General features: G+C 42.5%; 1 protein-coding gene across 1 annotated transcript in view; it reads left to right on the top strand.

The window, feature by feature from the left end:
• LOC142592720 (uncharacterized) overlaps window positions 1–27,358 on the top strand; it is a 74,654-nt gene that overhangs the window by 22,853 nt on the left and 24,443 nt on the right. The window contains exons 5-10 of the mRNA XM_075704318.1: window positions 1,517–1,612; window positions 11,285–11,395; window positions 12,217–12,246; window positions 13,509–13,538; window positions 14,340–14,425; window positions 25,164–25,193. Coding sequence (XP_075560433.1) covers window positions 1,517–1,612; window positions 11,285–11,395; window positions 12,217–12,246; window positions 13,509–13,538; window positions 14,340–14,418 — 346 coding nt within the window. The 3' untranslated portion in view covers window positions 14,419–14,425; window positions 25,164–25,193. The remainder of the gene's footprint in view (window positions 1–1,516; window positions 1,613–11,284; window positions 11,396–12,216; window positions 12,247–13,508; window positions 13,539–14,339; window positions 14,426–25,163; window positions 25,194–27,358) is intronic.

The following is a 27,358-nucleotide window of genomic DNA, read 5'->3' as shown; positions in this document are numbered from 1 at the left end:
AATAGAATTAATTTCAACAAAGGTGCAGGAGCAAAAGGCGCGCAGCGCCTGACAGGGACTCCTGTACCTGCAAAATACGCATGTGTTATACATCATCTCCTGGCAGTTCAGTGGCAGCGAGAGAACGCACATAACGTTACATATTTTCACACTTTCTATATGAGTTTGCACAAAAACTTACAATAGAATTTGAAAATTTATTGGGCTGCAGTTGGTTCTTAAAGTAGACGGCGAAATAATAAATGTTCCCCATTTCCCTCTTTTCTCTTTTTCTGACCCTGTCGACAAACAGTAAAGCACAGCTTGCACATGTAAAACACAACAGTACACTCAAATGCAACGTGACGATGAATGCGTATTAATCCAAGTAAAAAAAAAGAAAAACAGAGCGATTTATATATATTGTATTGCAATAATCACTCTCTGAAACACTGCTTAGTAACCTTACCTTCACGTGGTTTTTGAATGCATTTAAAGTCATATTTAAATCAATGGTATCTTCTAGCTTATTTGGGACTGTTAGTACTTGGCAGCTGGCTGTTCGTTTACCATAATTAGTCCGTGTTTTTAGTGTCCGTTTAGTGTCCGTTTTAGTGACCTTCATTAATGTTTTCCAGTATATATAGTGCCACCTTATGTATGTGCTGTAGTAGTTTAAAAATCACAAATGTCATTCACTTCGAGCATCGTCTACTTAAAAAATAATGGTAATCTGCACAGTTCATAATATGGTTCCTGATAGTTTTCATAAATGCGCAATATCTTTTTTTATAGAACCCTTTTGCTGTTAGCTTTTTTTTGTTGCCCCATTACAGCATACCGAGTGATAATCTGTAGTCGAAAAGTGAAGTACATATGTTATGTCTCAGCAAGATAGGTATTAAGTGCGCAATTTTATACAAGCATCCAACAGATCGGGAGAGTTCGGTGACTTAATTATTAACATGTACAAAAACGATTCCACAAACAGCTACAGAAGTATAAAACAGCATATTACTGTATATAGTATACTGTAGGAATAAATTCAATGGCTTAAAAAATATGGAAATATGAAAAGACAAAAATGTGTTATGTTTAAAATAAATTCGTTAAAGAAATTAAAAAGGCGCTTTAATTCGTGTGCGTGTACAGTTGTTGACACGGCTGTCACATATGACGAGCAAGGATAGTCACGTAAACGTAGCGCGAAATGAGAGACACATCGTTGCTTTGGAAAGTATACACGTACATCAAAATTGCACGTTTTTAATTACGCAAATACTTCAATTTACTTGCGCTACTACACCTTGAGCATTAAAGTGATAAATTTAGTAATTAGTAGTGCATGTTCAACTGCTACTCAAACTGTTGGCGCGATCACAGTCTCTAGCGACCTTGAAGAGCAATAATGAAAGTTTTCAATTGATTGTCCGCAATGAGTTCTCATCTAAAGGCGTCTGAAACGAACGTATTTCTATTCTCGCGAAAACATCCAGCGCATAATAATTTCGGATGTCGATCTTCTTTCGCCGTCCAGACCGGCAAACTTCGGAATGCGTACTGGTCAACGCCGAGCTCAGTTGACCATCATGCAAGAGGTCCTACGCAGGAGCATTCGCCACACAAACTTCAGGTATGGACATGGCGTATGCACGGCTGATTGCGAGAATACTCGTTGCGTTGGGTTCCAAACAGCCTCGAGGCACTTGCAGATCTAGCTGCGCTTTTAGATAAGCTCCTAAGTGTCTGCTTCTCTACATAGCCGTCATTTCTCGCTTGATAAAGAAAAATGTCGGGCCTTAGTTGATGATGTGCCTATAACCTAAGTTGTCCTTGCAGATTTAAGTGCTCGCAAGTTTTCTCGTGGGGGGGGGGGGGGGGGGGTACTCTGCATGTGAATCGAGCGACCGTTCAATTGAAATTTTTTTTTCAACTAGGTCTTCCCTGCTAAATAAGAAGAAACCAGCGTTTCACAATAGTGTTTGCATGTAGTATTCTTCCATGGATTTGAGCATACCATTTCGAACACTAATGAAGTACTTCCAGTGGAGTGCAATTGAAGACGGCTGCGGCAGCGTCCGCTTTCCTATCGTGCTGAACACAAAACAATTATAGGATAAATGCTTGCCACACGTTGCTCGGAGGCAGGGCGAATCGTCTGAATCAGCGGGATGGCATCTGTAGCTTAAGCACTGATGTTGCTCTTGCATACTTCGCAGCTTTTCTTATCGATGGTGCATTCAAATGAATCCAATACAACAGGATTGGCTACTAACGATGTGTTCTATAGGAGAATGAAGAATGTAGAAAAGCGCGCAAATTGCAAAATAGGGTGCGGGTATGCCTTCGGGATTCGGGAACTGCGGATAACTTCTTCTTATTTCGAGCATGTAAGAACGCAAGGAATAAAGTCACGTTGACAGGCTAAGAAAGAAATTTGGGTAAATTATGTCTCAAGTGCAAGCTCTTGTAAAGATGTACGCAAAGTATGGAATAAGAATAGAAGTCGCGTAGTCAAAGCGATTACCTATGGAAAATAGGGAGGGAGATAGTCTCAAAAACCAAGCAGAATTTTTGTGTGCCAATTTTCAGTATGACCTCCAGCACCAGGCACATTTCTTGAACTTTACGTAGAAAGAGACGACGAGTAGAACGACAGCCTTTGGTGCAAAATACACACCAAGTAAAACATGCAACCGTCAATTTACCATAGCAGAATACCACGCATTCCTAGACTTCCTTAACTCCGCTCCAGGCTTCCTTAACTCCGTTCCTTAACTCAAATCATTCATGCAATAACAACACTTACACATAGAAAGCTATCCTGTATATACCCAAAGCCATATCATCGCCAAAGTACATCCCATCTGCTTGGAAAGAGGCCGTAATACACCAAATTCTCCAAGAGGGCAAGGATCTGTCCTTCTCCCCGTCACATGCGCTTGCAGCACCGACTGGCCGCCATTATAGGTTATTCGAACAAATAGTAAATAGGCGTCTGCTGCATTTTATGGGGACCACTAAGCTACTCAACCCATTACAATGCAGTCTCAGGGTGGGCGAATCAACAAATGGTTATCTACTTCCCTATATGGAAAATATTAAGGTGGCATCGTTCATAAACAATGCTTATCGGCATTTTTAGACAAAGAAAAAGGCTACGATACATCATGGTGCTTCGGAACTTTGTGAATTCTGCCGGCTCGGTGAATTCACGGTAGCATGGTGAACACCATTGAAAGCTACCTCTCTCAATGCACATTCCGCGTAAGACCTGCGATGCTTTTTCTGGACTTTTCACCCAAGGGACTGGTGTACACCGATCTGGAATGCTTAGTTCTACACTCCCTTTGTTTTGAATATAATTCAACTTTATACAGTCATTCCGGGCACAATGTTTCATGTACAATTATATTTTAAATCATGTAATATGGCTATCTGCAAACGACAGGTCCAGCTTAGTCTACAAAAATTGTTTGAATGGTCAAATAAACGGAATTTACTTAAAACCTAAAAAAGAACTTGCATGGATTTTGTAAAGCACAGAGGCGTGACGGCTGACAGTTGCTCCTGAAATGGACCTGAAGTCATTTTCGAGTGAAAATCTGAGGAAGTATTGGTAACAAACCTTTGACACTGAAACGTGAAATATGGTGTACCTAATTGAGCAGCGTTTAGGAAACGGGCCTTCAATAAAAAAAATACGACAAACTTAGATCATTTCTTGTCGACATAGAATGGTCCGCGCATACGACACCCTTACCAGTTGAATGTTGATGAACCTCCTATCTGTGGCAATTGTGGCAAGACGTGGACGTTCCCACACGTATTGTTGGGCTATGGGGAAACAAGCAATGAGAGAAAAAAGCATTGTCCTTTTGCCTACTGATATCAAATACCACAACATCTGAGAATGCTTCTGCGCACAAACACGCTGTTTCGACCGCAAAACCGTTTTGAACCTTCTACAGGATGCTACGATCTTGCAAAGTCGTAAAGCCGAAAGATTCTAAGCATATTCTCACATTCATGGCCGCTGTTACGATATAACGCTTTTGTAGAGCATATTCCTTCATGCCCTTGCGTTCAAGGGTCGTGTTATTGATAGTCACAGGTTTTATTAAATGATCGTCTTGTTGCAAATCCTTTAATTTCATCACACATCTCACATATCACGCGTCATAGTAGTGGTTTGATTACAAATATATTTTACGTGCATTCCGGCGAATGTATATAGGCCTCTTTAAACGCATGTTACACTAACAAGCCACCATGTGACAGCTCGTCACCGAAGTCCTGGCGCTGCTTGCACAAATACCATTGAGAATCATCACAAATGCTTTACGAATGGCATCGCTACTTACCAGCTTCCCAAACTCTGCTGATCGGTTTCTCAGGTTTATTGTACCGAAATAAGGCAGTCGGTATATGAGAAGGTCCGGCATAATTTAGGACGCAGATACGTGCAGGATACGGCATTTCCTGTGTAAATCTTGGAATGTAAATTGACCCATTGCTTTCGAACTAAATGGCTAAGCAGCAATCGATCAGACTAAGTAAGGATTACGGTAGTCTGCCTCTTTGTCGTGCCCTGCTGCTGCGTGTGCAACACTTCAAGCTATGTTGGAAGGAAATAAGAATGAGACGACCTGTTCAGTCCTCTTCCTCCAAATTCCTTTTCATCTCTTTCCGCACCCCCAGTCTCAGTCGTCTTCTTCCTTATGTTCACGGAGGTTCCGCTTCAGACACTCTCAACCTGTTAAAAGGCAAGGTAGCCTTGACTTAGTGATAGGGAGGGTGGGTGGGTTACGACTAGAAGTACAATGTGTTGCTTAGAAGGCATCTGCACGGAACTTGGGCCGTAATAATGAACTCAAATGAGTGGATGGCACTCTAACCTTCTGTACTTACCAACGCTTTCAAGTTTCTAAAGGCGGTTAGGTTTATGAAGACGGGTGCGTCTTTGGAAAATTCTTTTGTTCGTGAGCACATCCACTACTCATGCATCTCTGCTCATGTAGTCGCCAACACTCTGATAACTAGGAGGCCATGTGAATAGTTGCAAAGAAAGCCTGCATTACACATGGGCTTGTCCGCTAGATTAAGCTTTGTTTTTAATGCGTAAGCATTCTTTGGCAAGTACCCAGCTCCGCAAGCCAAAATGTACACGCCTTGTATCTGCACAAAATGGCGTCATTTCGAAGGTTAAGACTTTTAATCGTTATGATAATGCATATGCAGACGATCTGTAGCATTTGTTTGATTTGTAGCTCGCACTACGTGGCCTGCATGGTGATCGTGCTGTTCATCGTGGCCCTGGCGCTTGGCTACGTTTCCATTACAACAGAACATTAATGAAAAATTGGATTAAATTTTTGCACATGAACTTGTGCCAGGATTATGAGCCCAAATGGCTGGATGACGCTCATACGTTCTGTGCTTACCAATACTTTCAATAGTATAGAGCTGGTTCTATAATATGGAGCCGGGTGTGTTTTTTTAATAAAAAAATAGGCTTTATTCCTGTGCAGATGTGATGTTTAGGCGTTTCTTGATTCAGTGGCTTACAGAGCAATAATTAGCATGCCCTGTTAGTAGTTAAAAATAAAACTCGGAATACGCGTCAGCTTGTCCGGTACATTAAGCCTGCTTTTAACATCCAACGTTACAGAGTGCGACCAGTAAAATAGCTTCAGTCGAATGCTCACTCCAGATGGCACCAATCCACAACAGCAGTCGGCTGAGCATTCGAGCACCGACCGAAGTACGTAGCCGACCACGGGTCGGCGGTCATGTGTCACTACTGTCGGCAAGGCGCCCCACCTATTCTCACCTAACCTTACCATAATACAATCTAAACTTAACGAAATCAAATGACTGAAGTTGTTTTATTGATCCCACAGTACTGAGCCCAAATGAATGGAGGGCGTTCATATGTACTTTGCGCGCAATTGCTTTAAGAGCAATCACCGGTTTAGCTTTAAGAACGCGGGTGTGTCTTTAAATGGGGCAAATGGTGTGTCTTTAGGTGGGGGAAATCTTATAACTATATTAGTATAACTTGGTTCTCTAGAAAATACTGTTTCGAAATACTGTTTCGTGAATATCACCCCATCAGTGCAAATGTACTTTAAAAGATGCCGGAATGAAGCGTTTTACGGTTAATATATTCAGTTAGCCGGGAATCCTGCAAGCGTTTGCATGCTGTTTCGCATGCCAACACCACAAAACAAATGCGGTCCACAGGTCTCTTAAGCGCAAAGGAAAAATGGAAAAGTCTGAATTTATTTTAGATTGCATGTAACCAGTATTTTGTGCAATATTTCTAAATAAGTATATATTAAAAAATAACAAAATTAGCTCACCGATGCGACAGTACGTAAATGGTATGCATACTTTGCCGCACAATAATAGGTGACTGGTTTCCAAGGCTTATTTCAATCATACAATTTATTTCTTAAATCCACGCATTGCCAAAAGATTCTCCAAAGTAACTGAATTCCGCCAGATATAACGGCGCATGTAGGAAGCAACACAAACCTGATTTATTTGTAAATCTTAATTTAGAAATTTCCGCGCCGGGCTTATAGTAGATCGCCCCCCCCCCCCCTACCGGAAATGATAACAAGTAAAGCTGCTATATTTTGCCTCTTATAGGGCCTTAAAGTTCTCACTTCAAGAATTGGTGAAAGACGGTGCACATAATATTTTCGGTGAAACGGTAATATTGATGGGCTCGACGCCATAGCAAGTACTTCGCTCTGATTCGCTGGGATTGAAAGCCTACCTCCGGTTTTTGAAGTGCGCCTATCATCATGAAGGAACAAGGGACCAACTATGTTGATCTTGACGTGTTTATGGTTGCAAATACATTGAACAGTGTCATATAGCTCTCACTATTTAGTTTCACTATTATCTTCGAGGACCGGTGATGAAGACGACAGTAAAAAAAAACTACAACAGTACAGCTCGAGAGCACAACGACGACGACAGCGGGCCCTGCTCACATGCCCGGTGAGAATTAGGAACATGACGCGCCGTAAAGAACCACGGAGCTATATTTAGCAACGCGAATTAGATTGTCGTTGGGGATGCATGCGATCACATGCATCAATGTCGGTGTTTTTCATCTCAGAATATAGCTTACAAGCTTGATGTATGCGCAGACTGTAGTGAGAAAGTGCCTGCGTGTTTTTCTCTTTAGTAGAGGCATGTCGTGTTGATCTGTCAGCCGTTCTCCTCTAACGCCGAACTTATACGTAAAATAAAAAAAACCGTCTTCGAAAAAAAAAAATCAGCAGCCATTCTCACTGCGCGTACATTCACGAATGTGCTAAGACCGATCTAGTGCGGCCCAGGGCGATACTCCCCAAAAAACAAAAGATTGCGGTCTGAGATAGGTGCATCACATCTTATTTCTTTCCACGGTCAATTTTAGGGTTTCAAAACTACTTCTGATCCTACTAAGCGTTTTGTTAGTGATATATGACGCTTTGAGGTGTATAGTGTTTTCGCCTTACTCACCTTTCTTCGTATATGCATTCAAATCTACTTCACGCTAGTTAAGAGGAATGATTGCAGTTCGAAAAAAAAAAGATAAGTGCGTTCGCATACCTCTGGTAAATCACCATGACATATTTGTCGGCTGCAATATTGCACCCTCTAACGATGCACATGCACGGGCATAGTATAGAGCATTGCGCATGTGCCTCCTCTTCTTCACATGAGAAGTCAATACCAAACCCTCCTCGCCAGCCTGCTCATCAGTGTGGTGAAAAGAGTGACGTGTGTTTCAGCCGTCCTGCGCTGCGATAACTCCGCGCGCGCTCCATTTTTGAAAACACGCTAACCTACCAACGTAAACATTAACTCACGCTGGCCTGAAGCGGGAGTATTGGCAGACGTACGATCACGACAACACGTGCATGCGCAGTACTACATCTCCACACCAGACGCCTCCTTTTATCGCGAGAGCGCAGTCTCGCCCGAGCTCGCAGATCCCCCATCGCTTCGTTACTGCCTGCACATATTTAATGTATATCTCTATAAGAACGCACGAAATTCTACTGTGTAGGAAAGGTGCACACAAAGGGCACTACATTAAGACGATCCAGCGTTTGCGATCTGCACGTGCATTGTGTTAATACGCAAGGATAAAATATATGTGCAAATTATTATTCCGCTTCCTACTTCACTCGCTCTATCCTGCGGCTGTCGAGAACGCATGGGTTAAATCCCGCTAATCGCGTCATAAACGCCAAGGATATTTGGTGGAAGTCAAGCATTGAACACACGGCAATGTTTGAATTGCACATAAAATGACTCACCCAAGCGATGCCGAGTCCTTCCATCTTCAGTACACGGGGAAGCTGCACATAGCGTGCTCTAACCGCTTCCTTCTCGTTCCGAGGCACCTTTGCCAGATGCCATGCATGAAAGGTTGGAATAAGGGCAGCAGTTCAAGGACGAAGACATAGGTCATTGCTATGAACACCGCGGTATTCACAGTACATGCTATGAGCAGCACGACTGAGAAAAGTAATCTTAGTACAGTTCATAAAGCTGTCATAAATACGCCTTAACTTCCGTAGGAATAGAATCCCGTGGTAATTGAATTCCGCCGAACGCATAATTTGTGTGCCCTTGGCTAAAAAAATTGCCAACTCTTTCCCTACAGGAAAGTTGGGGTAAGGGAAAATTACCTTGCGTGGGCCTCACCTTCGACACATTTTACTAGCGTTCGCGGTTCCGGGCCTTTCTTTAGTATTGAAATGCAGTGTACATTTAATGACTTTATTTTTCTTTATTATTACTTTTATTACTTTTTACTACGGACTTACAATGTGGAGATAAGCCTTAACTTGTAGTGAACCGAAAAGTGGCCCCTCCTTCGACTTTTATGAATTAGCTTGGCTCGTCTATGTACAGAAAAACGACGAAGGGGCCAGCCCGCCATAACGTAGGCGTGTACTTTGGGGATAACGCGGTAGAAATATAACAAATGTGTGCGCAGCAACGTGAACTTATTGCACCACCTCATTGTCTTCAAAGGTGGTTGAAAAGGTCAAAATGTGGGTGGTTAACCCCAGTTATGCCCACTCCTGTGAGAAGCACATATTTCAGAATTTGCAAGGCGGACTATCGACATCGCTCTCACATATCAGGGTTGCTAGAGGAGGGACTCTTACTTTTTGGAGGCTGCTCAGATCGAACAATTGTGCTTCCTAAATATCCACGCGTTTTTGCAAGGAACCGCAGCAGATGTAAACACTACCGAGGGTGAACTTTGCGTTGCGCCATAAAAAACTAGGTCCTTAAAAATCGGTTGTCACTCCCCTTAGTTAAATCAAAGAACCAGCAGCGACACAGACGCGCCATTCGGTGGTTATTCAGTCAAGCAACGTCCCGTGTGGCCTATAGTACGTAATATTTTTGACAGATGGGCAGACTCTAGAGAGGGAGATAAAACATCTTTTTTTGAAAAGTCCCTGCTGCGTTCGAAATGGGAACGGAAAGGCTGGGAGGCTGGCCCCGCAAAGCTCCCCTTCAGACGCAGACCACGCCTTGATACGTAGCCGCCTCCTCCAGCAGCCGGACAGCCCAAAGCTGGTCTTCTGGGCATTCGCGGACCAGTCTAGGCTCCCAATGCTCAGGGGTTTTTCTTTTAGCATTGGGGTTTATGCTGTGTGTGATGTAGTTTGTAGGTGATGGGCATGCCCACAAGATGTCATGTAGGTCTGTACGGGGTGTACTGTATGCCTTGAAGTGCGATGAGTATTGTTCTGTGTGTATTTGGTGCATGAGTAGTGGCATGGGCAAGGTGCTTTTTTGTCGAAGGCTCGATACCGTTGCTAGTGTTCTAATAATGATTTATCAGGAGGAGGGTATTTAAAGCGCGCGATTTGGTAGTATTCGAGGATTTATCCATAAGTATTCATTTGTTCGCATTGGGAAGCTGCTATTTCTCGATCTGGTTCTGGGGACACCAGTTCTGTTTGATCATTTGCCTAAACTACTCTGCATTCAACGTCAGTTTTTCTTATTTGTGGGTTTGTCTTTCGCAAACTAGTGCGTTGTTTCTTCTAATCGTTTAGGAAGAGTTACATTTTAAAAATTTTTATGTACCCAAAAATACGCAGAATGAACGGGGACGGTTTCGGCTAGTCGTTACTGCACTATGGACCATGGGTTGTACTAAACCAGAAATCGATATAAAGGGAAATGGAAATTCAGGTAAACACTGCATCGTGCCTCGTGATCAAACCGTCGTTATGGTGCTTTAAAACACAAATATTTTAAAACTTTTCTTTTTGTCAGTTCTGCAAACTGTTGAAGATCGGATCTTGTGCAGACCTGTGCTGTGTATCGCATTCCCTACGCTAAGCTGTGTGAGCTTACCAATAGTCTAAATATACCGGGTGTTATATAATAATGCCTGTTTCCGACAGCAGAATTCCCGTGATTGAGCTGGATTACTTAATGAGGCGGCCATTGCTTGGAGAAGCGATCGAAAATAATTATACGCTAATTAACTAGAACAAATAGAACTATTATTGCTGGTCTCAAGGCCCAAGTATCTTTTTATTGGCTTTCATTACAAAGGAGGACACTAATATGGCTGTGCCGCACATGGTTAAGTACTCGCCGCGAGCAGAGCAAGGCAACGACTCTTTCCGTGCTTTCTTTAAAAAGCCGTGAACCGCGTGCTAGTTGGCAAAACATTTACCAGCTAATTATAACGACTGACATTAAACAAGATACATCGCACAGTCGAAGCACAGAAGGCTCTAGTCATTCTTCAAGCAAATACGTTTTTCGCCATCATGTAAATAATAAAAAAGTTTATATGTGTTAATACAACTCGTAACAGTATTTGAACAAATATATGGTAACCAACAAAGTTTGCATGCATGATTAACACGGTGCCCAAAAGTTCCACAACATAAAAAATTGCATTTAGAAAGAATACAGTGCCGCAAAAAATGGCATCTGCGTAATACGCATTAACAAATATCAGATATATCCTATTAGGTGTAAAATCATTTCGCTTATACGCCCTAAACTGCTTGTCGCAAAAACCATTTCAATTGTACAGATTCTGAACTGGTACCCAAACCGAGGGAATGACTTCCCTCTCGAGTTGAATTGCCTACATGATCGTAAAACTTTCACTTATCTTTTTTAATGTATTCTGTGCCAGTTCGGATCCAAATGAGTTACATCGACTGCAACAAACCATTGTGCGCAAATGGGAAGTAACCAAAGCAAATACCTAGTTGCTTCGTCTGCTGTTCTTCTTTTTTAGGCACAACTGCGCAAAACAGCATGGCTCCCACAATCGTGCACTGTGTGACGTCGAGCTCAACAGAGCACTGGAGAAGCTTCTACACAGATGTATTCGCCAAATAAACTGCAGGTACGAACATGGAGCATTACGCTTATTGCGCAAGTTACCGTCGCTTCGTTCATTCAATGGTTTTGGTGAAGTGGCACAACAGAGACAAATACTAGTAACGTATACTCGGCACTCGAACGCCTTCTGTATCACTTTTCGTTTTAGAATTTCGTCCGGCGTGTAACCTTGAGCATATGCGAGGAAACACCTTAATTGCTTTGAAGAAATGTTTACGCGCGATGTGTGATGATTAATGTGATATTTTTTACTTAGAACAAGAAACTCTCCCGATGATGCTTAGCGACAATTGACACTTTCTGGCGGGATATGACGGTTTAGCAGCTACAGCGCTTTGAAAGTAACATTATTTTGTCTTTTTATATTACTCGATGGGAAGCCTGCTTTTCATAATGTTTAAGATAAAGCAGCGTAGGGTGCTTGCTCTTATAAGCAACAAAAATTACACTGACAGCATGAAGTTCTTTTTGTTGAAGGCATGTGCAAGTGTACCGTCGTACTTATGCAAAAAGCGACAATATTACCCATTAGTTACCCCTTTACTACATGCATTGCCGCCACATATCACGTGATAGTGCGGTCTACCTCACCCCTGCTGCTGGAATAACACTGCGTCCAAAGGCGTCTTCGCATCGCTCTATCGTTTCCCTTTCCTAAACTTTTTTTAAGGTTCCCTATTATGTTTCAAGTTTCATTCCGACTACTCACCTGAAAGTTTGTTGCTATTCCCAAGTTAGTGGACCCTATTTTTTTCTATACATCATGTCTTCTCGAGCAGAGATGTATGTCGAGATGACCACAATATTATCATTTTCTTTTTTCAGTGGCTGCTTTACAAGGGGTAGCTGTGAACCGTAAGTCAAACTGTGGTTTGCTTGTCCCTTCCTGTCTGCTCTAACCACCAGACATGCACACCCTCACGAGGGCCTTCGACACACTCATCTCCCGTCACACTCTGGTGTTGAAGTGAGGGTGATCGCATGTTGTGAGGTCAAGGCAAGGGACGGCGCCCTGACGATGTGTTTATAAACGAGAAAAATGTGAATCGTCACACTGTTGAAGTACAGAACATTCACTCAGATTGTATGCGGAGTGGTTTAAAATGAAACATCCTTATGTGAACGGGCAGGAAGTCTCTCTAGCGCAGCTGTACATCGAAGACCACTCTTGCCTAAAGTCATAAATGGATGTTCGTGTTAGCTGTACTTATGCCTATTGCAAGCTGTAGCTACATAAAGCAGCAATGAGAGCGGGAACAATGACGGCGACTTTTTGGTGTCGCCACCGTATTTCTGTTTTTGCTTGATCACCACCGGTTTACGCACTCCATTATTCCAAGTAAACAACCAGCAATTTATGATGTCTTGCTTTAATCAAGTGTACAAAAACTCAAGTTTAAGGATTTTCGGGCACTGGTAGCTTTTGAATTGACCTGTGAACGGAAGGAAAGATTAAGATCAAGAAATTACATGTGGGTAAATAAGGTAGAGCTCATATGCAGCAAAATATACACATTACAACGGGGGTGTTTGCCTATCAGCACTAGTTCTAGGTTGTAGAGCTAGGCTTAAACAGGTCGGTACTATGGTGAAGAGGGGAAGCCAGCGATTCTCGTCGTCTTCTCTTTCACAAGCACTATGCCCACTGCCCAGTGCCTTCAGTACAGCACGTTTTATTTTTAAGCTGGTGCAAAAATTGTTATTTATATTACTTACCCAAATTTAACCATTTTTAATCTATATTTATTTATTTCTATTTGTATTTATTTTATAATCTTTTTATTTATTTATTTATTTATTTATTTATAACATATTTGTTTATTTATTTATATATAGGAAGCTTAAGTCAAACACTTCACAACAGTTTTGCTTTGCACAGGTGCCAACAAGTGCGTCGGATCTGCATTATTTCAGCGTTCTTGCAGCGCTCTATTGCTTCCGTTCCCTCAACTTTTTGAAGGCTCCAAGTTATGTTGCAAGTTTCACTGCGACTAGATATATACTCCAGAAAGTTTTTGCTATTCACAAGATACTCGGCCCCATTTTTTTATACACTATGCCTTCTCGTGCAGACATGTATATCGACATGACCACAATATTTTTTTTTCTTTTTTCAGAGGCTGCCTTGCAAGGAGTAGCTGCGAACCGTAAGTCATACTACAGTTTGCTTCTCCCGTCACATCTGGTCTCACCACCAGACATGCACACCCTGCAGCACACCCTGTGAAGCCGGTTCTAATCTTCCATTTAACTAGTACATGTGGAGCAAGAATTTGTGGGAGGCTTCGGTGTAATTCAGTGTAACCGTTGTAGGGATCGGCGGCAGCCATCTTTTATTCCTTTCGGAACGGGGCAGCCTGTGGCTATTCCGAAGAAAATTCAGTTTTGTTCGGCATATTATGGCATCTTTATCGCGTACATGTCACTTTGACGCGGTGAGATTGTGCGCTTTTGTGACGTCGCGTGACAGGCAGGTGAAGTGGGTGCAGCCCAAAAACTTTTTACCTATAGCCGAGGGTTAATGGCGAAAAGGGGTCGAATCAGAAATAACTGTTTTTCTTTTTTCTGTCAAATCATGCATATTCAGTGTGTACACATCATATCAGATGGGGAGCTATCCCGGTTTTCTTGACGTCGCGTGACAGACAGGTGAAGTTGGGGTGGTCGAAAAAAGTTTTTCACCACTCGTGGAGGGCTGATAGCAGAATTGGAATAGAAAAGTTTGGAATAGTTTTACGTTATAACGCCCAGTACTGTTTTTCAGTGCAACTCCACAAATTGCAATTGGTTAAGTGCACTGCATGGTTCATAGACTATCATATAGGCGCTACGTTTTTGCGGCAGAATTGGTCTCCACACATTCTCTGGCGACTCCACGCTTAGGTGGAAATTGAAAGGACAGTATCAAAATTTGTTACACATTTTTTCTCTTCGTTTATTTACTGCAGCATGTCTAATACAACTGCGTGCTCTGCCACGTCGAGCTTCATGAAGCTTCCACATCGAGAGAGGCCGTTCACCACATAAACTGCAGGTATGTGCATGGCGTGGCTCTGTCACTGCAAAAGTAACGGTCCGTAGCATTAATCTGCGAGTAAAGTTGGACTTGATAAATTATGCTTTCTCTCATTTGTTTAATATTAATTTATGAAGGCAGCGAAAGTAAATATTTCCGCCCCATTCTTCCTAATAACTTACACGTGGCATCGAGCCGGCTGTTCAGTGCAACAGTTACGTCCAACGTGTACGATGTGTACGAAATGTGGCCGTTGGCAGTGAACAACGTCAGCATATTTTATCAAACTTTTACAGCCATGCGCAATCACTCTTTTTGAAAAGGCAATCGTCACACCTGTTGGATTACTCTTTTGAGATGTTCTATATGGGAACACAACAGAATGAGGCTCGATTTGGTTTTCCTAGACCGAGGGCATTACCGCTGCTCCCAATAGGTATCACAAAGTAGTGCTTTCGAACATAGTTTACATAAATAATTATACATGCATAATTCACACATGCATAATTTCCGCGCCAGGATTACAGAAGATATCGCCGAACGAAATCTATGACTTGGAAGTCAGCTATGTACTATATTTTATTGGTGCCAAATGTTTCCGCTACAAGAATTGGTTAACGACGGAACACGTCCTATTTCTGGAAAAACTGGAATATCGAAGAACTTGAGGTCAACTGAACACTGTGGAATTAGCAGTTGTTGCATTCAGAATCGCGGTTATCACAGGAGTTCATTTCCATTAAAGGCGCCTACCTCGGGTTTATGAACTGGGCATGCATGTTGTAGGAAGAGTGCACGACGTGTGCTTAATTTGACGTGATTGCTGGTTGAAAATGTGCAGAAAGGGCCCGTATAGCTCTCCCTAAATTGCTTTGCTGTTCTGCATAAGGACCCGGCCCGACATCTCCGGCCAACGCCACTCCTGCACAGTCGTGTGGGGGACTATCCAGTCCATAGGAAGACATGATGAGAATGAGGAACACGACTCGTAGTAAAACCCACGGAATCATATAATGATCATACCGTGCCAATTGGTGGCACGATATTCTACACAACGCAAACCGGAACATGAATAGACGGGCACGTGTACAACACATAAAGCTCCGTGTGTCTATATGGATGGATGGATGGAGTAACTTTATAGAAAGGTCCTGCGATCTACGGGGCGCAAGGTCCCATAGAGCGGGCTACTCCCACGTTGGGACCGGGAGTTGTAACTCCCTGGCCGCATCGTGGGCTCGCTGGACGGCCCAGAGCTGCTCCGCCAGTTCCGTGCTGCGTAATGCGTAATGTGTCTATATGTAGGCGCCTTATTTTTGAGCATCTAAAGGCAGAAAACAGCTATACTAAAGAATGGGTGCCCACTTATGGATAAAGATTTTTTCCATAGGAGAGGACTTCATTCAAAGGGTAAGGGATGAAAAAGAAATGAACTTTGGCATAGCGCGAAAGAAAACAATAAGCTTTACATCAGTGACCACACGTAGATATGGCATGAAAACAAAAACCAGTCAGTATAAATGAAAAAAAGCAGAAACAGGCTGGAGCCGCCTTGTTACTCGAAGTCAAATGCAACCAAAGAACTAACGCGTTTGACTATAAATACCTGAGGCAACTTGAAGACAACTCCAAGGCACTCGACATTCCTTCTACAACCTGCTTCTCTGCTGCTGCTTATATGCTTATTTGCGTTGCTCCTTCATCAAAAGAACCATCGTCATTGTTTGATGCGTTCCCCAAAAGTATTCCCGAACATTTATTAACGGCCAATATTTGTGGCACTAGCATTAGAGACCATTTGAGCATATTTATGCTTGTGACGAATACTTGTCTTAACACTTATTAAAATCACAGAATAGCAGTATTGCGTTGAAGATTCCTATCATTTTTGAACAAACATAAGTCTCTTCGCGACTTTCAACAAGGTTTCAAAAAACGCCTACTGAGCGAGACAGCACTGATAAACAAATAGAATCGATGATTAAAGCATTCATTCAGAACGAAACTGCCATAGGTGTTAACATTGATTTCTAAAATGTTCTTATTATTCCTAATCACTGTTTACTTATAACTTACAAAACTCTTACGTCCGCCACCTCGCCCATTATTTAATAAATTCCTAACTATCATGTATGACGCAATATCTTGACGCAGTATTCGGGACATATTTGCTGCAAATAATAAAAGCCGGTTTCCCCCAAGAAAGCATCCTAGAATAACTCTCATTGAAGATGTATGTTAAGGATACTGCACAAGCTATAAATGAACCACATGATATAGCACATGCTGACAATATGCTTCTCGTTGCTGACTGATGTGAACTAAACCTAGAAATAATAATCAAGCAAACACTTGTAAAACTAGAAAAATGGGTACAACTTAATTGCTTCAAGGTAAACGCTACAAAAGTAAAGCGGCATTTATTGTACAGACCAAAAACGCAAAAAATGCCTTTGGCAGATAAATGCGCATTTGAATATGAAACTACAGACTTAGTGGACTAGGTAAAAACACAAGGTGTAATTTTCTCTAGGCAATGAAGCTGGAAAAAAACATGTAGAGCACGGCCATTCTAAAATTTATTCTGCTATAGGCATTATGGCCCATGACGACACTCTTTACTTGATAAGTCAAGGTTACAAACTCATCATATATTTTATTAGGGTCTTCGCATCTTTAATACTGCAGGCTTGTGTAGTCCAAAACCAGAGTCGATAAACTGACGAAATTAAATCGCATCCAAAAAGGACCTGTTCGGTAGATAGCGACTGTGGCATATCTTCATTCAGCCTTACACCAGCCTTTTTTTTATTGAGTAGATTTTTTCTCACTTTTAAGCTACAGTCTTGCATTGCCATGTAGATCAAACGTCAAATATGGTAGCATTGTGGTTTTTCTGGATTGCTTCCAAGAAAACATCATTACCCGCCGTGGTTGCTTAGTGGCTATGGCGTTGGGCTGCTGAGCACGAGGTCGCGAGGTCGAGTCCACGCCACGGCGGCCGTATTTCGATGGCCGCTAAATGCGAAAACACCCGAGTACTTAGACGTAGGTACACATTAAATAACTCCAGGTCGTCCAAATTTTCTGAGCCCTCGACTACGGCGGGCTTCGTAATGAGATCGTGGTTTTGGCACGTAAAACCCCATAATTAAAGTTTTTTAAGAAAACATCATTAAACATACCAGACATAAGCAGTCATTGCTACACCCAGAGCAAATTACGGCAAGCATTCGCTATGTTACACGGTGCCTACTTTGTTAATCTACAGACTCAAGTTTAGCATTTTTCTTATTAAAAGCCTGTACCACTTATGAAATATTTTTTGCATCAGTTACCCCTTAAACTATAGAGCACACTCAAAAATAATTTGTCTCATTAAAGAATTACACTAAATATTAGTCATTACCGTATCTACTCCGTGTTGCTCCTACTCATCATCACTTATTCCCACAGCATTCAGTTATCACAGTATTTCTAACTTTTTTTGCTCTAGCTGCTGTAGCTTTGTGCATGCAGGAACAGTTCTACAGGATGTGTATAACGGTATTTTCTGTTAACAAAAAGAAAGATTCAGCATCTCTTGTGAAGAAATTTCTACTGGCCATCTTTTCCTGCTTAATTTACCACGGTCATATTTAAAATCTGTATTCTCGGTTTCACTTCTAATTTGCGTGCACTACGTGTATCATGCATAGCGTATATACCTTCTGTATATTGAGTAAACTGATTTATGCCAAAATATTTTTTCTTTCCTGCACTGCCATACGCCATCATGTAAAAATGAGCTCGAAACTTTCTTCAAAACTTTGTGGCTTTTATTCCTGGTACCCCCCCCCCCCCCCCCCGTCAAAAGAAAATTGATTGATTGATTGATTGATTGATTGATTGATTGATTCATTTTTAGGGATAGTTTGAAGACGCGTATCCCCAAACTGAACTCATTCTTGAAATTCATCTCAAGTGGTCACGCCTTGCGAACTAACCGACTACAATTCGTAAATTGCAATATGACATATACAGCAACTTATTATGACGTTATATAGTGAATTTTTTGGTCATTTCTTGAATATATGTATCGTTTATCTATGCAAGTGATGTCCGCCTCTCTGAATATTCCCACTCAAGGACTACAATTGTTGTCAACAACAGGCACTTTTTTTAATCTCGTAAAATATAAAATGATCACCCCATGTAGACCACAACGAAATTCACGAGGATTACGCTGCGCTCGTCACCTTTCGCGAGGAAGGCGGCACGTGCTTCGACAGTGTACTGCTGTCCAACTGAACTTTTTGAAGGCCGGATTGTGTAATTGAAGACAAATGACTCGTACGTTTAGAGAGTTAGCTTCCTGGAAAGTATTGAACATTTAAATTTTAACTTACGAGTTGGAACAAAAAAGAATTCAAGGCAGAAGTTCAACGAATATAGCTCGAGACATTTCCTAAGAGAGGATATAAATAGCTCGACAACGACAATTTCTTGCCGGTGATTTTCTTTCTAAAGAAGGCTTTGCTCCCACGCAGGTTGCAGGGGTCGATGGGTTCGTCAAACTGCCCATGCCCTTTTCTCGGTCCTCTCCGTGGAATCAATGGTTAACTCAGTAACGTTCAAAGTGGGAGGCGAAGATATATACTTAAGCGAGGTCGCTGACTAGCATATACCAAATATCGGATGTCAACTTCTACAACCGGTTTTTCATTCGATGTGGCTCCACCTATTGGGCTAAATGTTCATCCAACGGCTGCCAATCAGCAACGTGATTCTGGGAAGACGTGTTCACTCCTTGAGCCACATTTTACATAGGTGACATTCACAACACCAATTCGATGTTTTGTGGCCAGTCGGCATCGTACGCGCCCCCTCTGTCAGCCGCCTATGCCGATTTAGAGCAACAGTATTGTCTTAGTCACGAACGACTGCTATTAGTCGCGAGACCACTGGGACTATTGAAAGAAAAGGAGGGCTTTATTCCTCGCGCACCATTTGGCGCGTCTTATACCGGAACATTTTGTTTGAAATAAGGCAATTAAGTCTCATCACTGGTCACTAAATATTACCTATATACCTGTGCAAACTCACCACTATGTCATTGCTGGTGCTAAACAAAATTGTGGAAAGATGCAACGACATCGCTTGAGGTCGTGCGGAGAAATGCACACTCATAATTTCGTCTTTACTTGGTACACAAATCCGCACACAATCCCAGCCACGAAGTTTCCGGTAACTTACCAACGCTAGTCAGGTGGCCAAACATTCTTAGGCCATTCTGTATCTGTGTTCATTAATACCATTCTTTATTGTGTTTATCTCCCTGTAAATATTTTGATCCCACCATATAAGCCACTGCGAAGGCAAGCATGCAACCACAACTGGAGTTGAGCTCAGATTTCATCATATTCATTATCGCTCTGGAAGCCGTATATTATGGGGACCCTTCGCATCTTTGATGCTAGTCTCTTTATCATCATTCCATCTTCTCTGCTCTTGAATCTGCATCACCACGTTTAGTTCATTTGTGCTTTACGGCATTGCAGTTGATTCGCTCGAAGGTAGAGTAAGTGAGCAAGAATTATTTTGTCTCAGTACTATTGCTGGTCTCAGGGCCGAAATGTATCTTTATTGGCTTTCATTATAAAGGACAATGTTAAAAAGGTTGCGCGGTACATGTTTAGATAGTCGCTGCAAAGGAAGCAAGGCAACGACTCCTTACGTGCTTTCTTGAAGGAGCCGTGAACTGCGTGCTACTAGGCAAAACCTTTCACGAGATAACTATAACGATTGACATTCAGCAAGACGCATAACATAGCTGAAGCCCTGAAGGCCCTAGTCTTTCTTCAAGCAAATGCATTTTTCACGATCGCGTACACATCTAAAGAAACTAATATATCCTAATGAAATTCATAATCATATTTGAACAAATAGATGGTAAGCAACAAAGTTTCCATCCATGATTAGCATGGCGCCCGCAGTTTCCTAAACACGAAAAATTTCATTTAAAGAAAACAGTGCCTGTAAAGCGGCATCCGTGTATTGCGTATTCATACGTTACAGATATATCTTGTTCGGGCTAACATCAATTTGGTTATATTACACAAACTGCCTGTAGAAAAAAAAAAACATTTTCAATAGTGTACATTCTTAACAAGCACCCACACTGAGGGAATGACTTCTGTGACGAGTCGAAGTGCCTACAGGATGCTAAAACTTTTCCTTCAATTTCACGGTATTCTCTGTCAGTTCGGATGTCCATAAATTACATCAACTGCAACAAACGACCGTACACTGGTGACAAGTAACAAAAACAAAGGCCTAATCAAATTGTGTGCTGTTCCTCTTTCTTATGGACAACTACACAAAACAGCACGGCTCCCACATTCGTGCACTGTGTGACGTCGAGCTCAGCAAAGCACCGGAGAAGCTTCTACACAGAAATATTCGCCAGATAAACTGCAGGTACGAACATCGCGTACTAACCTCAATGCGCAAGTTATAGTCGTCTCCTCGACTGGCTTAGTGGATCAGTAAAGTTCACTTTGTTGACGTATAGTTTTCCATTCAATCGTTTTGGTGAAGTGGCACAACAGAAACAAATGCTATTAACGTATACTCGCCCATTCGCGCGTCTTGTATAGCACCTTTTGTTTTATAATTTCGTCCGGCGCATAGCCTTGAGCATATAAGGGGAATCACCAATTTAATTTAACGCCCGTGGCTCGAACAGCAGAACAGTTCGCGTGGAAACGCGCATTACCTTGCACTACCCCTTTTAATTCAATAGGTATCTTCAATGTTTAGGGCGTGCAGTTCTATTGCTCTTGCTGCTTTTTTCCCTTGTTTTGCCGCTTGTATTCCGTTTATTTTAGCATGCGTTACCTGTATAAATGCGTATGCATTACCAATCACTAATTTATTGTAACACCCTATGGGGTGTTACAATAAATTAGTGTTGGGTAATTAGTGATGGGTAAATTAGCGATGGGTATTACAGTAGGGGCCTAAGGCCCCTATTGTAATACCCATAGGGGCCTTAGGGTACTTGAATAAAACAAAAAATTTCAGTACGGATAAAGTTTTCTCTTGAAGGCCGGAAGGCAAGAAATGTTTTAAATGGTGTTTAAAGAAAACTACACACACGTGCGGTGGATAATTTGGTGTACACATCTTCGCTGCCTAAACCAGACGAATAATGATCGTCGCCAAGAGAACTATCGTGCCTGCAGTTATGTCAGTGACCATTAACGGTGACAGTCATTCATGCCTAATTACCACTGTTCACAGCAGCTGCAATTTTTCCATATATGCGGTGCCGATATATAGATTTAATTGCATTTCAAATGCTCACATACGCAAATATTATGCAAAGCTTATTGTTGCGTTTGCCACCAAAAACATAACATATGCTTCGTAGCAGCAATTCATTATCATAATCGTCGTCGTCATCATCGTCACATGCTATTTCATGTCCACTGCAGGACGAAGGCCTCTCCCTGCGATATCTAATTACCCCTGTACTGCGCCAACCAATTCCTACTAGCATCCGCGAATTTCCTCATTTCATTGCTCCGCCTAGTCTTCTGCCACCCTCTACTGCGCTTCCATTCTCTTGGTATTCATTCAGTAACCATAATAGTCCAACGGCTATCCAACCTGCGCATTACATGACCTGCCCAGCGCCAATTTTTTCTCTTAATGCCAAATTGAATATCGGCTATACACATTTGCTCTCTGATCCAATCCTCTCTTTCTGTCTCTTAACGTTATGCCTAGCATTCTTCGTTGCGTCGCTCATTGAGCTTCTCAAGCCTCTTTATCAGACTCCAAGTCTCTGCCCCATTTTAAGCACCGTTAAAATGCACTGATTGTGCACTTTCCTTTTCAATGATAATGGAATGCTTCAAGTCAGGAGCTGACAATGTCTCCATATGCGATCCAACCCACTTTCATTCTTCTATGAATTTTCTTCTCACCATCTGGCTTCTCTGTGATTAATTGACCTAGGAAAACGTGCGCCTTCACCGACTCTAGAGCCTGACTGGCGATCCTCAACTCTTGTTCTCTTGCCTGGTTATTCATCATTCTCTTTGTTTTCTGCAAATTATTCTTCAACCCCTCTCTTCCACTCTCTCTGTTAGGGTCCCCGATCATTTGTTGTAATTCGTCACCAGTGTTGCTGAAGAGGACAATGTCATCTGCAAACTCAAGGTTGCTGACATATTCGCCAATGATCGTCACTCCTACGATTCCGCAGTTTAAGATTTTGAATACTTCTTTGAAGCACGCAGTGAATAGCATTGGAGACATTGTGTCTTCTTGTCTGACTACTTTATTTTTAGGTATTTTCCGATTTTTCTTTTATAAAATAAAAGTAGCTGTCGAATCTCTGTAGATATTTTGCAAGATATTTACGTAAGCGGTCTGTGATCCTTGATTACCTAATGCCTCTATGACTGCTGGTGTGTCTACTGAATTAAATGCCTTTTCGTAATCTGTGAAAGCCATATAGAGAGGCTGACTGTACTATGAGGATTTCTCGTTTACCTGATTAATGACACGAATGGGGTTCATAGTAGAGTATCCCTTCCTTAAACTTGCCTGTTCCCTTGGTTAACTAAATTACATTGTTGCCCTCATTCCATTGGAGATTATCTTGAGATATTTATATAATGCTTGGAGTAAGCTAATGGGCCTATAATTTTCAAATATTTGTCTTCCTTTTTGTGGGACAGTATAATGTTTCATTCTTCCACTTTTCTTGGACCCTTGCAGTCGATAGACACTTCGTATAGAGAGCCGCCAGTTTTACAAGCATTACGTCTCCATCTCTGATTAAATCGACTGTTATTCCATCTACTCCTGCCGCTATTCCCCGTTTCATGTCTTGCAAGGCCCTTTTGACCGCATCGCTAGTTATAGGAGGCATTTCTGCATCCCGTTCACTAATGTTTCGTATCGAGTTATCCTGAGTCCTCTGAGTGCCGCACCGTTCAGTACAGAATTCTTCCGCTGCTTTCACTATTATATCATATATATTATATAATATAATATATATATAATATATATTAATAGTAGGAATATATATATTACCCTACTTCTTTATCAGTGCATGCATCTTGGTTGTACCTATGCCAAGTTTCCTTCTCTCTATGTTCAGAGTGCGTCCAGTTTTTACGGGCTCTTCAGCCTTTCTCAAGTTATAATTTCGCATATCACTTATGTTCACCTTAAAAAGTTTTTTACAGTTCCGCGAATTCTATAATATCTCTTTAGTTGGGCACTTTCATTCTTTGTCATTTCTTTAATAGGTCCTTTGTTACATGGGAGAGCTTGCCTACTGGCTTGAATTGTGCCTTCCCTCCCACTTCACCTGCTCCCTCTGAAGCCAACCTACTTACGGTTTCATTAATTACATCTATGTCATATTCGTCTCTCTGTTCTAAGGCCGCATATTTATTTGCAAGTACCAACCTGAATTTGCCTGCTTTTGCCCTTACTGCGTCTACGTTGGCCTGTTTCATATTGAACAATTTTACTCTTTCTCTTTTCAAATTGAGGTGAATGTTAGCCCTCACTAACCTATGATGACTGAACTTTAGGGTACCTATCATTTCTACATCCTGCACTGTGCTGGGATCGGCAGAAAGTATGAAATCGATTTAATTTCTTGTTTAACCATGAGCGCTTTTCTATGTCCATTTTCCGTTGCAATGCTCTCTGGAAAATTTGTTCATTATTCACTGCTTATACCTTTCTGTGAAGTCTACCAGCTTCTCTCCTCTAGCGTTCCAAGAGTCGACGCCGTATTTTCCATTTGCTGGTTCACCAGCCAACTTTCACCACTTTTGCATTGATGTCGCCCATTATTACAGTATACTGAGTTTGCACTTTAATCATCGCCAATTGAACATTTTCTTAAACCTGATCTACTTCGTCATCATCGTGACTGGATGTTGGAGCGCAGGCTTGTAGTACCTTTAACTGATACCTCTTATTAAGTTTCATAACGACTACTGCTACCCTCTCATTAATGCTATAGAATTCGCCGACGTTGTCCGCTGTGCCCTTATGAATTAGAAACCCTACCCCGTAATGCTTCTTATCTGGGAGACTTCTATAGCGGATTACATGGCCGTTAGTCAGCAGTGTATAAGCCTCACCGGTTCTTCTAATCTCGCTAAGGCCAATGATATTCCAAACAATAGGTGATAGTTATTTACAGAGTCCTCCTAATCAAGCCTCCCTCGACAGAGTTCGGCTCTTAAAGCTTGCCAGAGTCAGTTTCCATTGCCGGCCTGTCCAGGTCCAGTGATTCTTAGCGCCCTCTGCTGCGTTACAGGTCTGACCGGCCCCTTGGTCAAGTACTCCGCAGCTGCTGGGTACTGAAGGACATGGGTTATTGTAGGGATCACATATATAACAAAAATGTAACCTATCATTATTTGTACATTTATTTATTCACTTCTTTATATATAGAAAGCTTCGAACACTTCACAAAAGCTTTTATTTACGCAGACGCCAACATGTGCGTTGGGTATGCACGATGTCAGTGTCTTTGCATCGCTCTGTCGTTTTCATTTCCTCAGAATTTTGAAGCATCCCCGTTATGTTGCAAGTTTCACTCCTACTAGATATGAACTCCTGAAAGTTTGTTGCTTATCACAAGATACTGGGCCCTGATTTTTTCGTATTATACACTATTTCTTCTTGAGCAGACACATATATCTAGATGACCACTACATTGTTTTTTTTTCAGAGGCTGCCTTGCAAGGAGTAGCTGTCAATCGTAAGTGAAATTGCGCTTTAAATGTCCCTTCCTGTCTGCTCTAACCACCAGATATGCGCACCCTGACGAGGGCCTTCGACACCCTCATCTGCCCTCACCCTCAGATGGTGAGGTGAGGGTGAGCGGCCGTTGTGAGTGGAAGGCGAGGGATGGTGCCCTGACGATGTGTTTATAAATGAGAGAAAGACGATTCACATTGTTGAATTAGAGAACATTCACTCAGATTGTATGCGGGGTGGGTTTAAAATAAAACCTTTTGAAGGGGCCTGACAGGAAGTCTCTCTAGCGCAGCTGTACGTCGAAGCGCACTTTTCACTAAAGTCGTAAGCGGCTGTTCGTGTTAGCTATACTTAAACCTGTTGCAAGATCCAGCTACAGAAAGCAGCAACGAGAGCGGGAGGAGTGACAGCGACTTTTTGGTGTTACTACGGTAATTTTTTTGCCCTGATCACCATTGGTCACAGCACTCCTCTAACCAAAGTATAAAGCCTCCAATTTACTATTTCTTGTTTTAGTCAAGTAGGCAAAAACTCAAGTTTGAGGATTTTCGGGTACTCATAGAGTTTGTTGACCTATGAACTGAAGGAAACATCAACATGAAGAAAATGCATGTCGGTAAAATATCTAGAGCTCTCATATACAGTAAAATAAAAATTTCTTTTACTTCTGAGCTCATGCATCGTGACGATAGTCGAGCTAGTTTATCTACAGTAAGCATTCAGCCTAAGTGTTTTAGCTCAACCTACACGACGCCGAGCTGTTGCGCTGATTCTCAAAAATGAGCACAGCGGTACAGTTGCACATTATATTGAGTGGTAATAAAGACGAGAGCTAGGGGAAAAACACAATTCGACGACAAAGCGGTAACTTTCAACTAATTTCAATTTTCAACAAGAGCACTCATCAGCCTTGCGGGGCAACCTTACAAAAAAAATATATGTCCTATTGAAACAGCCTATCGCAAGTATAGCTAGCGTGGTCTTCGCTTTGAACTTTACTCTTTTGAACTTTATTTAGATAGAGAGAGAGAGAGTAAACGTTTATTTTAAAAGAGACTGTTTGGTTATAGTGGGTGGAGCCCCTCCTCCAGGGCCCCACTGGTTACAGCGGCTCGCCGGGCCTGGTCAAGGGTCGCCAGTTGGCTTCCCAATTCCACTTCCGCGAGTCGCGCCTCCCACGACCAGTTATGTGGAGTGTTGTCTAGCAGCGGCGAGGTGGCAGCCGCCGGACGTGACGCGCACTGGAATGTTATGTGTTCCAATGTCGGTGTTCCTTCGCACCACGGGCATGTGTTGCTGTATTTGTCTGGGTACATTTTGTGTAGCCTGTATAAATGTGGGAAAGTGTTTGTTTGCAGGCGGCGCCAGTCCCGTGCTTGCCTCCTGTCTAGGTCTGGGTGAGGAAGGGCTTTGGTTCGCCTACTGAGCCGTTGTAACTCGAGGATTTCTCTTGGCGCACCGGGTGTCGAGGTGTTCTCCCGGGCGGTGTGGCCCGCGGCTCGGCCTGTCATGCCTCGAGCCAAGCGGTCCGCCCGTTCGTTCCCCGCTATCCCTGTGTGCGCCGGGCACCAGGTCACGCAATGATCCATGGTGAGGTTCGTTCCTAGGATGCGGAAGACGCAGCCCGGTAAAGCCCCCCCAAGGAAGAGGCGGCAGGCGTCCTGCGAGTCTGTCAGCACGTAGGCCGATTGGCCCTTAGCTTCCGCGGCGCGTATAGCAAGGGCTATGGCCACAGCTTCGGCCGTTGCAACCGATTTCGTGTGTATAGATGCTGCTACGGTTGTTCGTCCTTGGCTAGTCACGACTGCTGCAAATGTATTGAGGGTGCCTGGATTCTTGTGATACGAACTCGCGTCTGTAAAGTAAGTATCCGGGTCGCTTCGCCGCCTTAGTAAGGTGGCTGCCCGCGCGCGTCTCCGTGCCGCATGATGGACTGGGTGCATGTGACGGGGGATCGGCGCCACGTGGATCCGCTCTCGGATTTCAGATGGCAGTAGGATTGTTTCATCGCCACAATATTGTGGTGTCAGTGGATAGTTAAGTCTTTGTAAAACCGAGCGCCCCTGAGGTGTCGTGTTTAGCCGTTCACGCTGCGCCATTAGAGTGGCCGCTGCATATTCCTCGAAAGTGTTCATCATTCCTAATTCGGTCAGTCGGATCGTGCTT

This window comes from Dermacentor variabilis, chromosome 9 (genome assembly GCF_050947875.1).
Source record: "Dermacentor variabilis isolate Ectoservices chromosome 9, ASM5094787v1, whole genome shotgun sequence".
Lineage (NCBI taxonomy): Eukaryota > Metazoa > Arthropoda > Arachnida > Ixodida > Ixodidae > Dermacentor > Dermacentor variabilis.
Note: the sequence above shows the minus strand (reverse complement) of the source record. Positions and strands in the feature narration are given on the sequence as shown.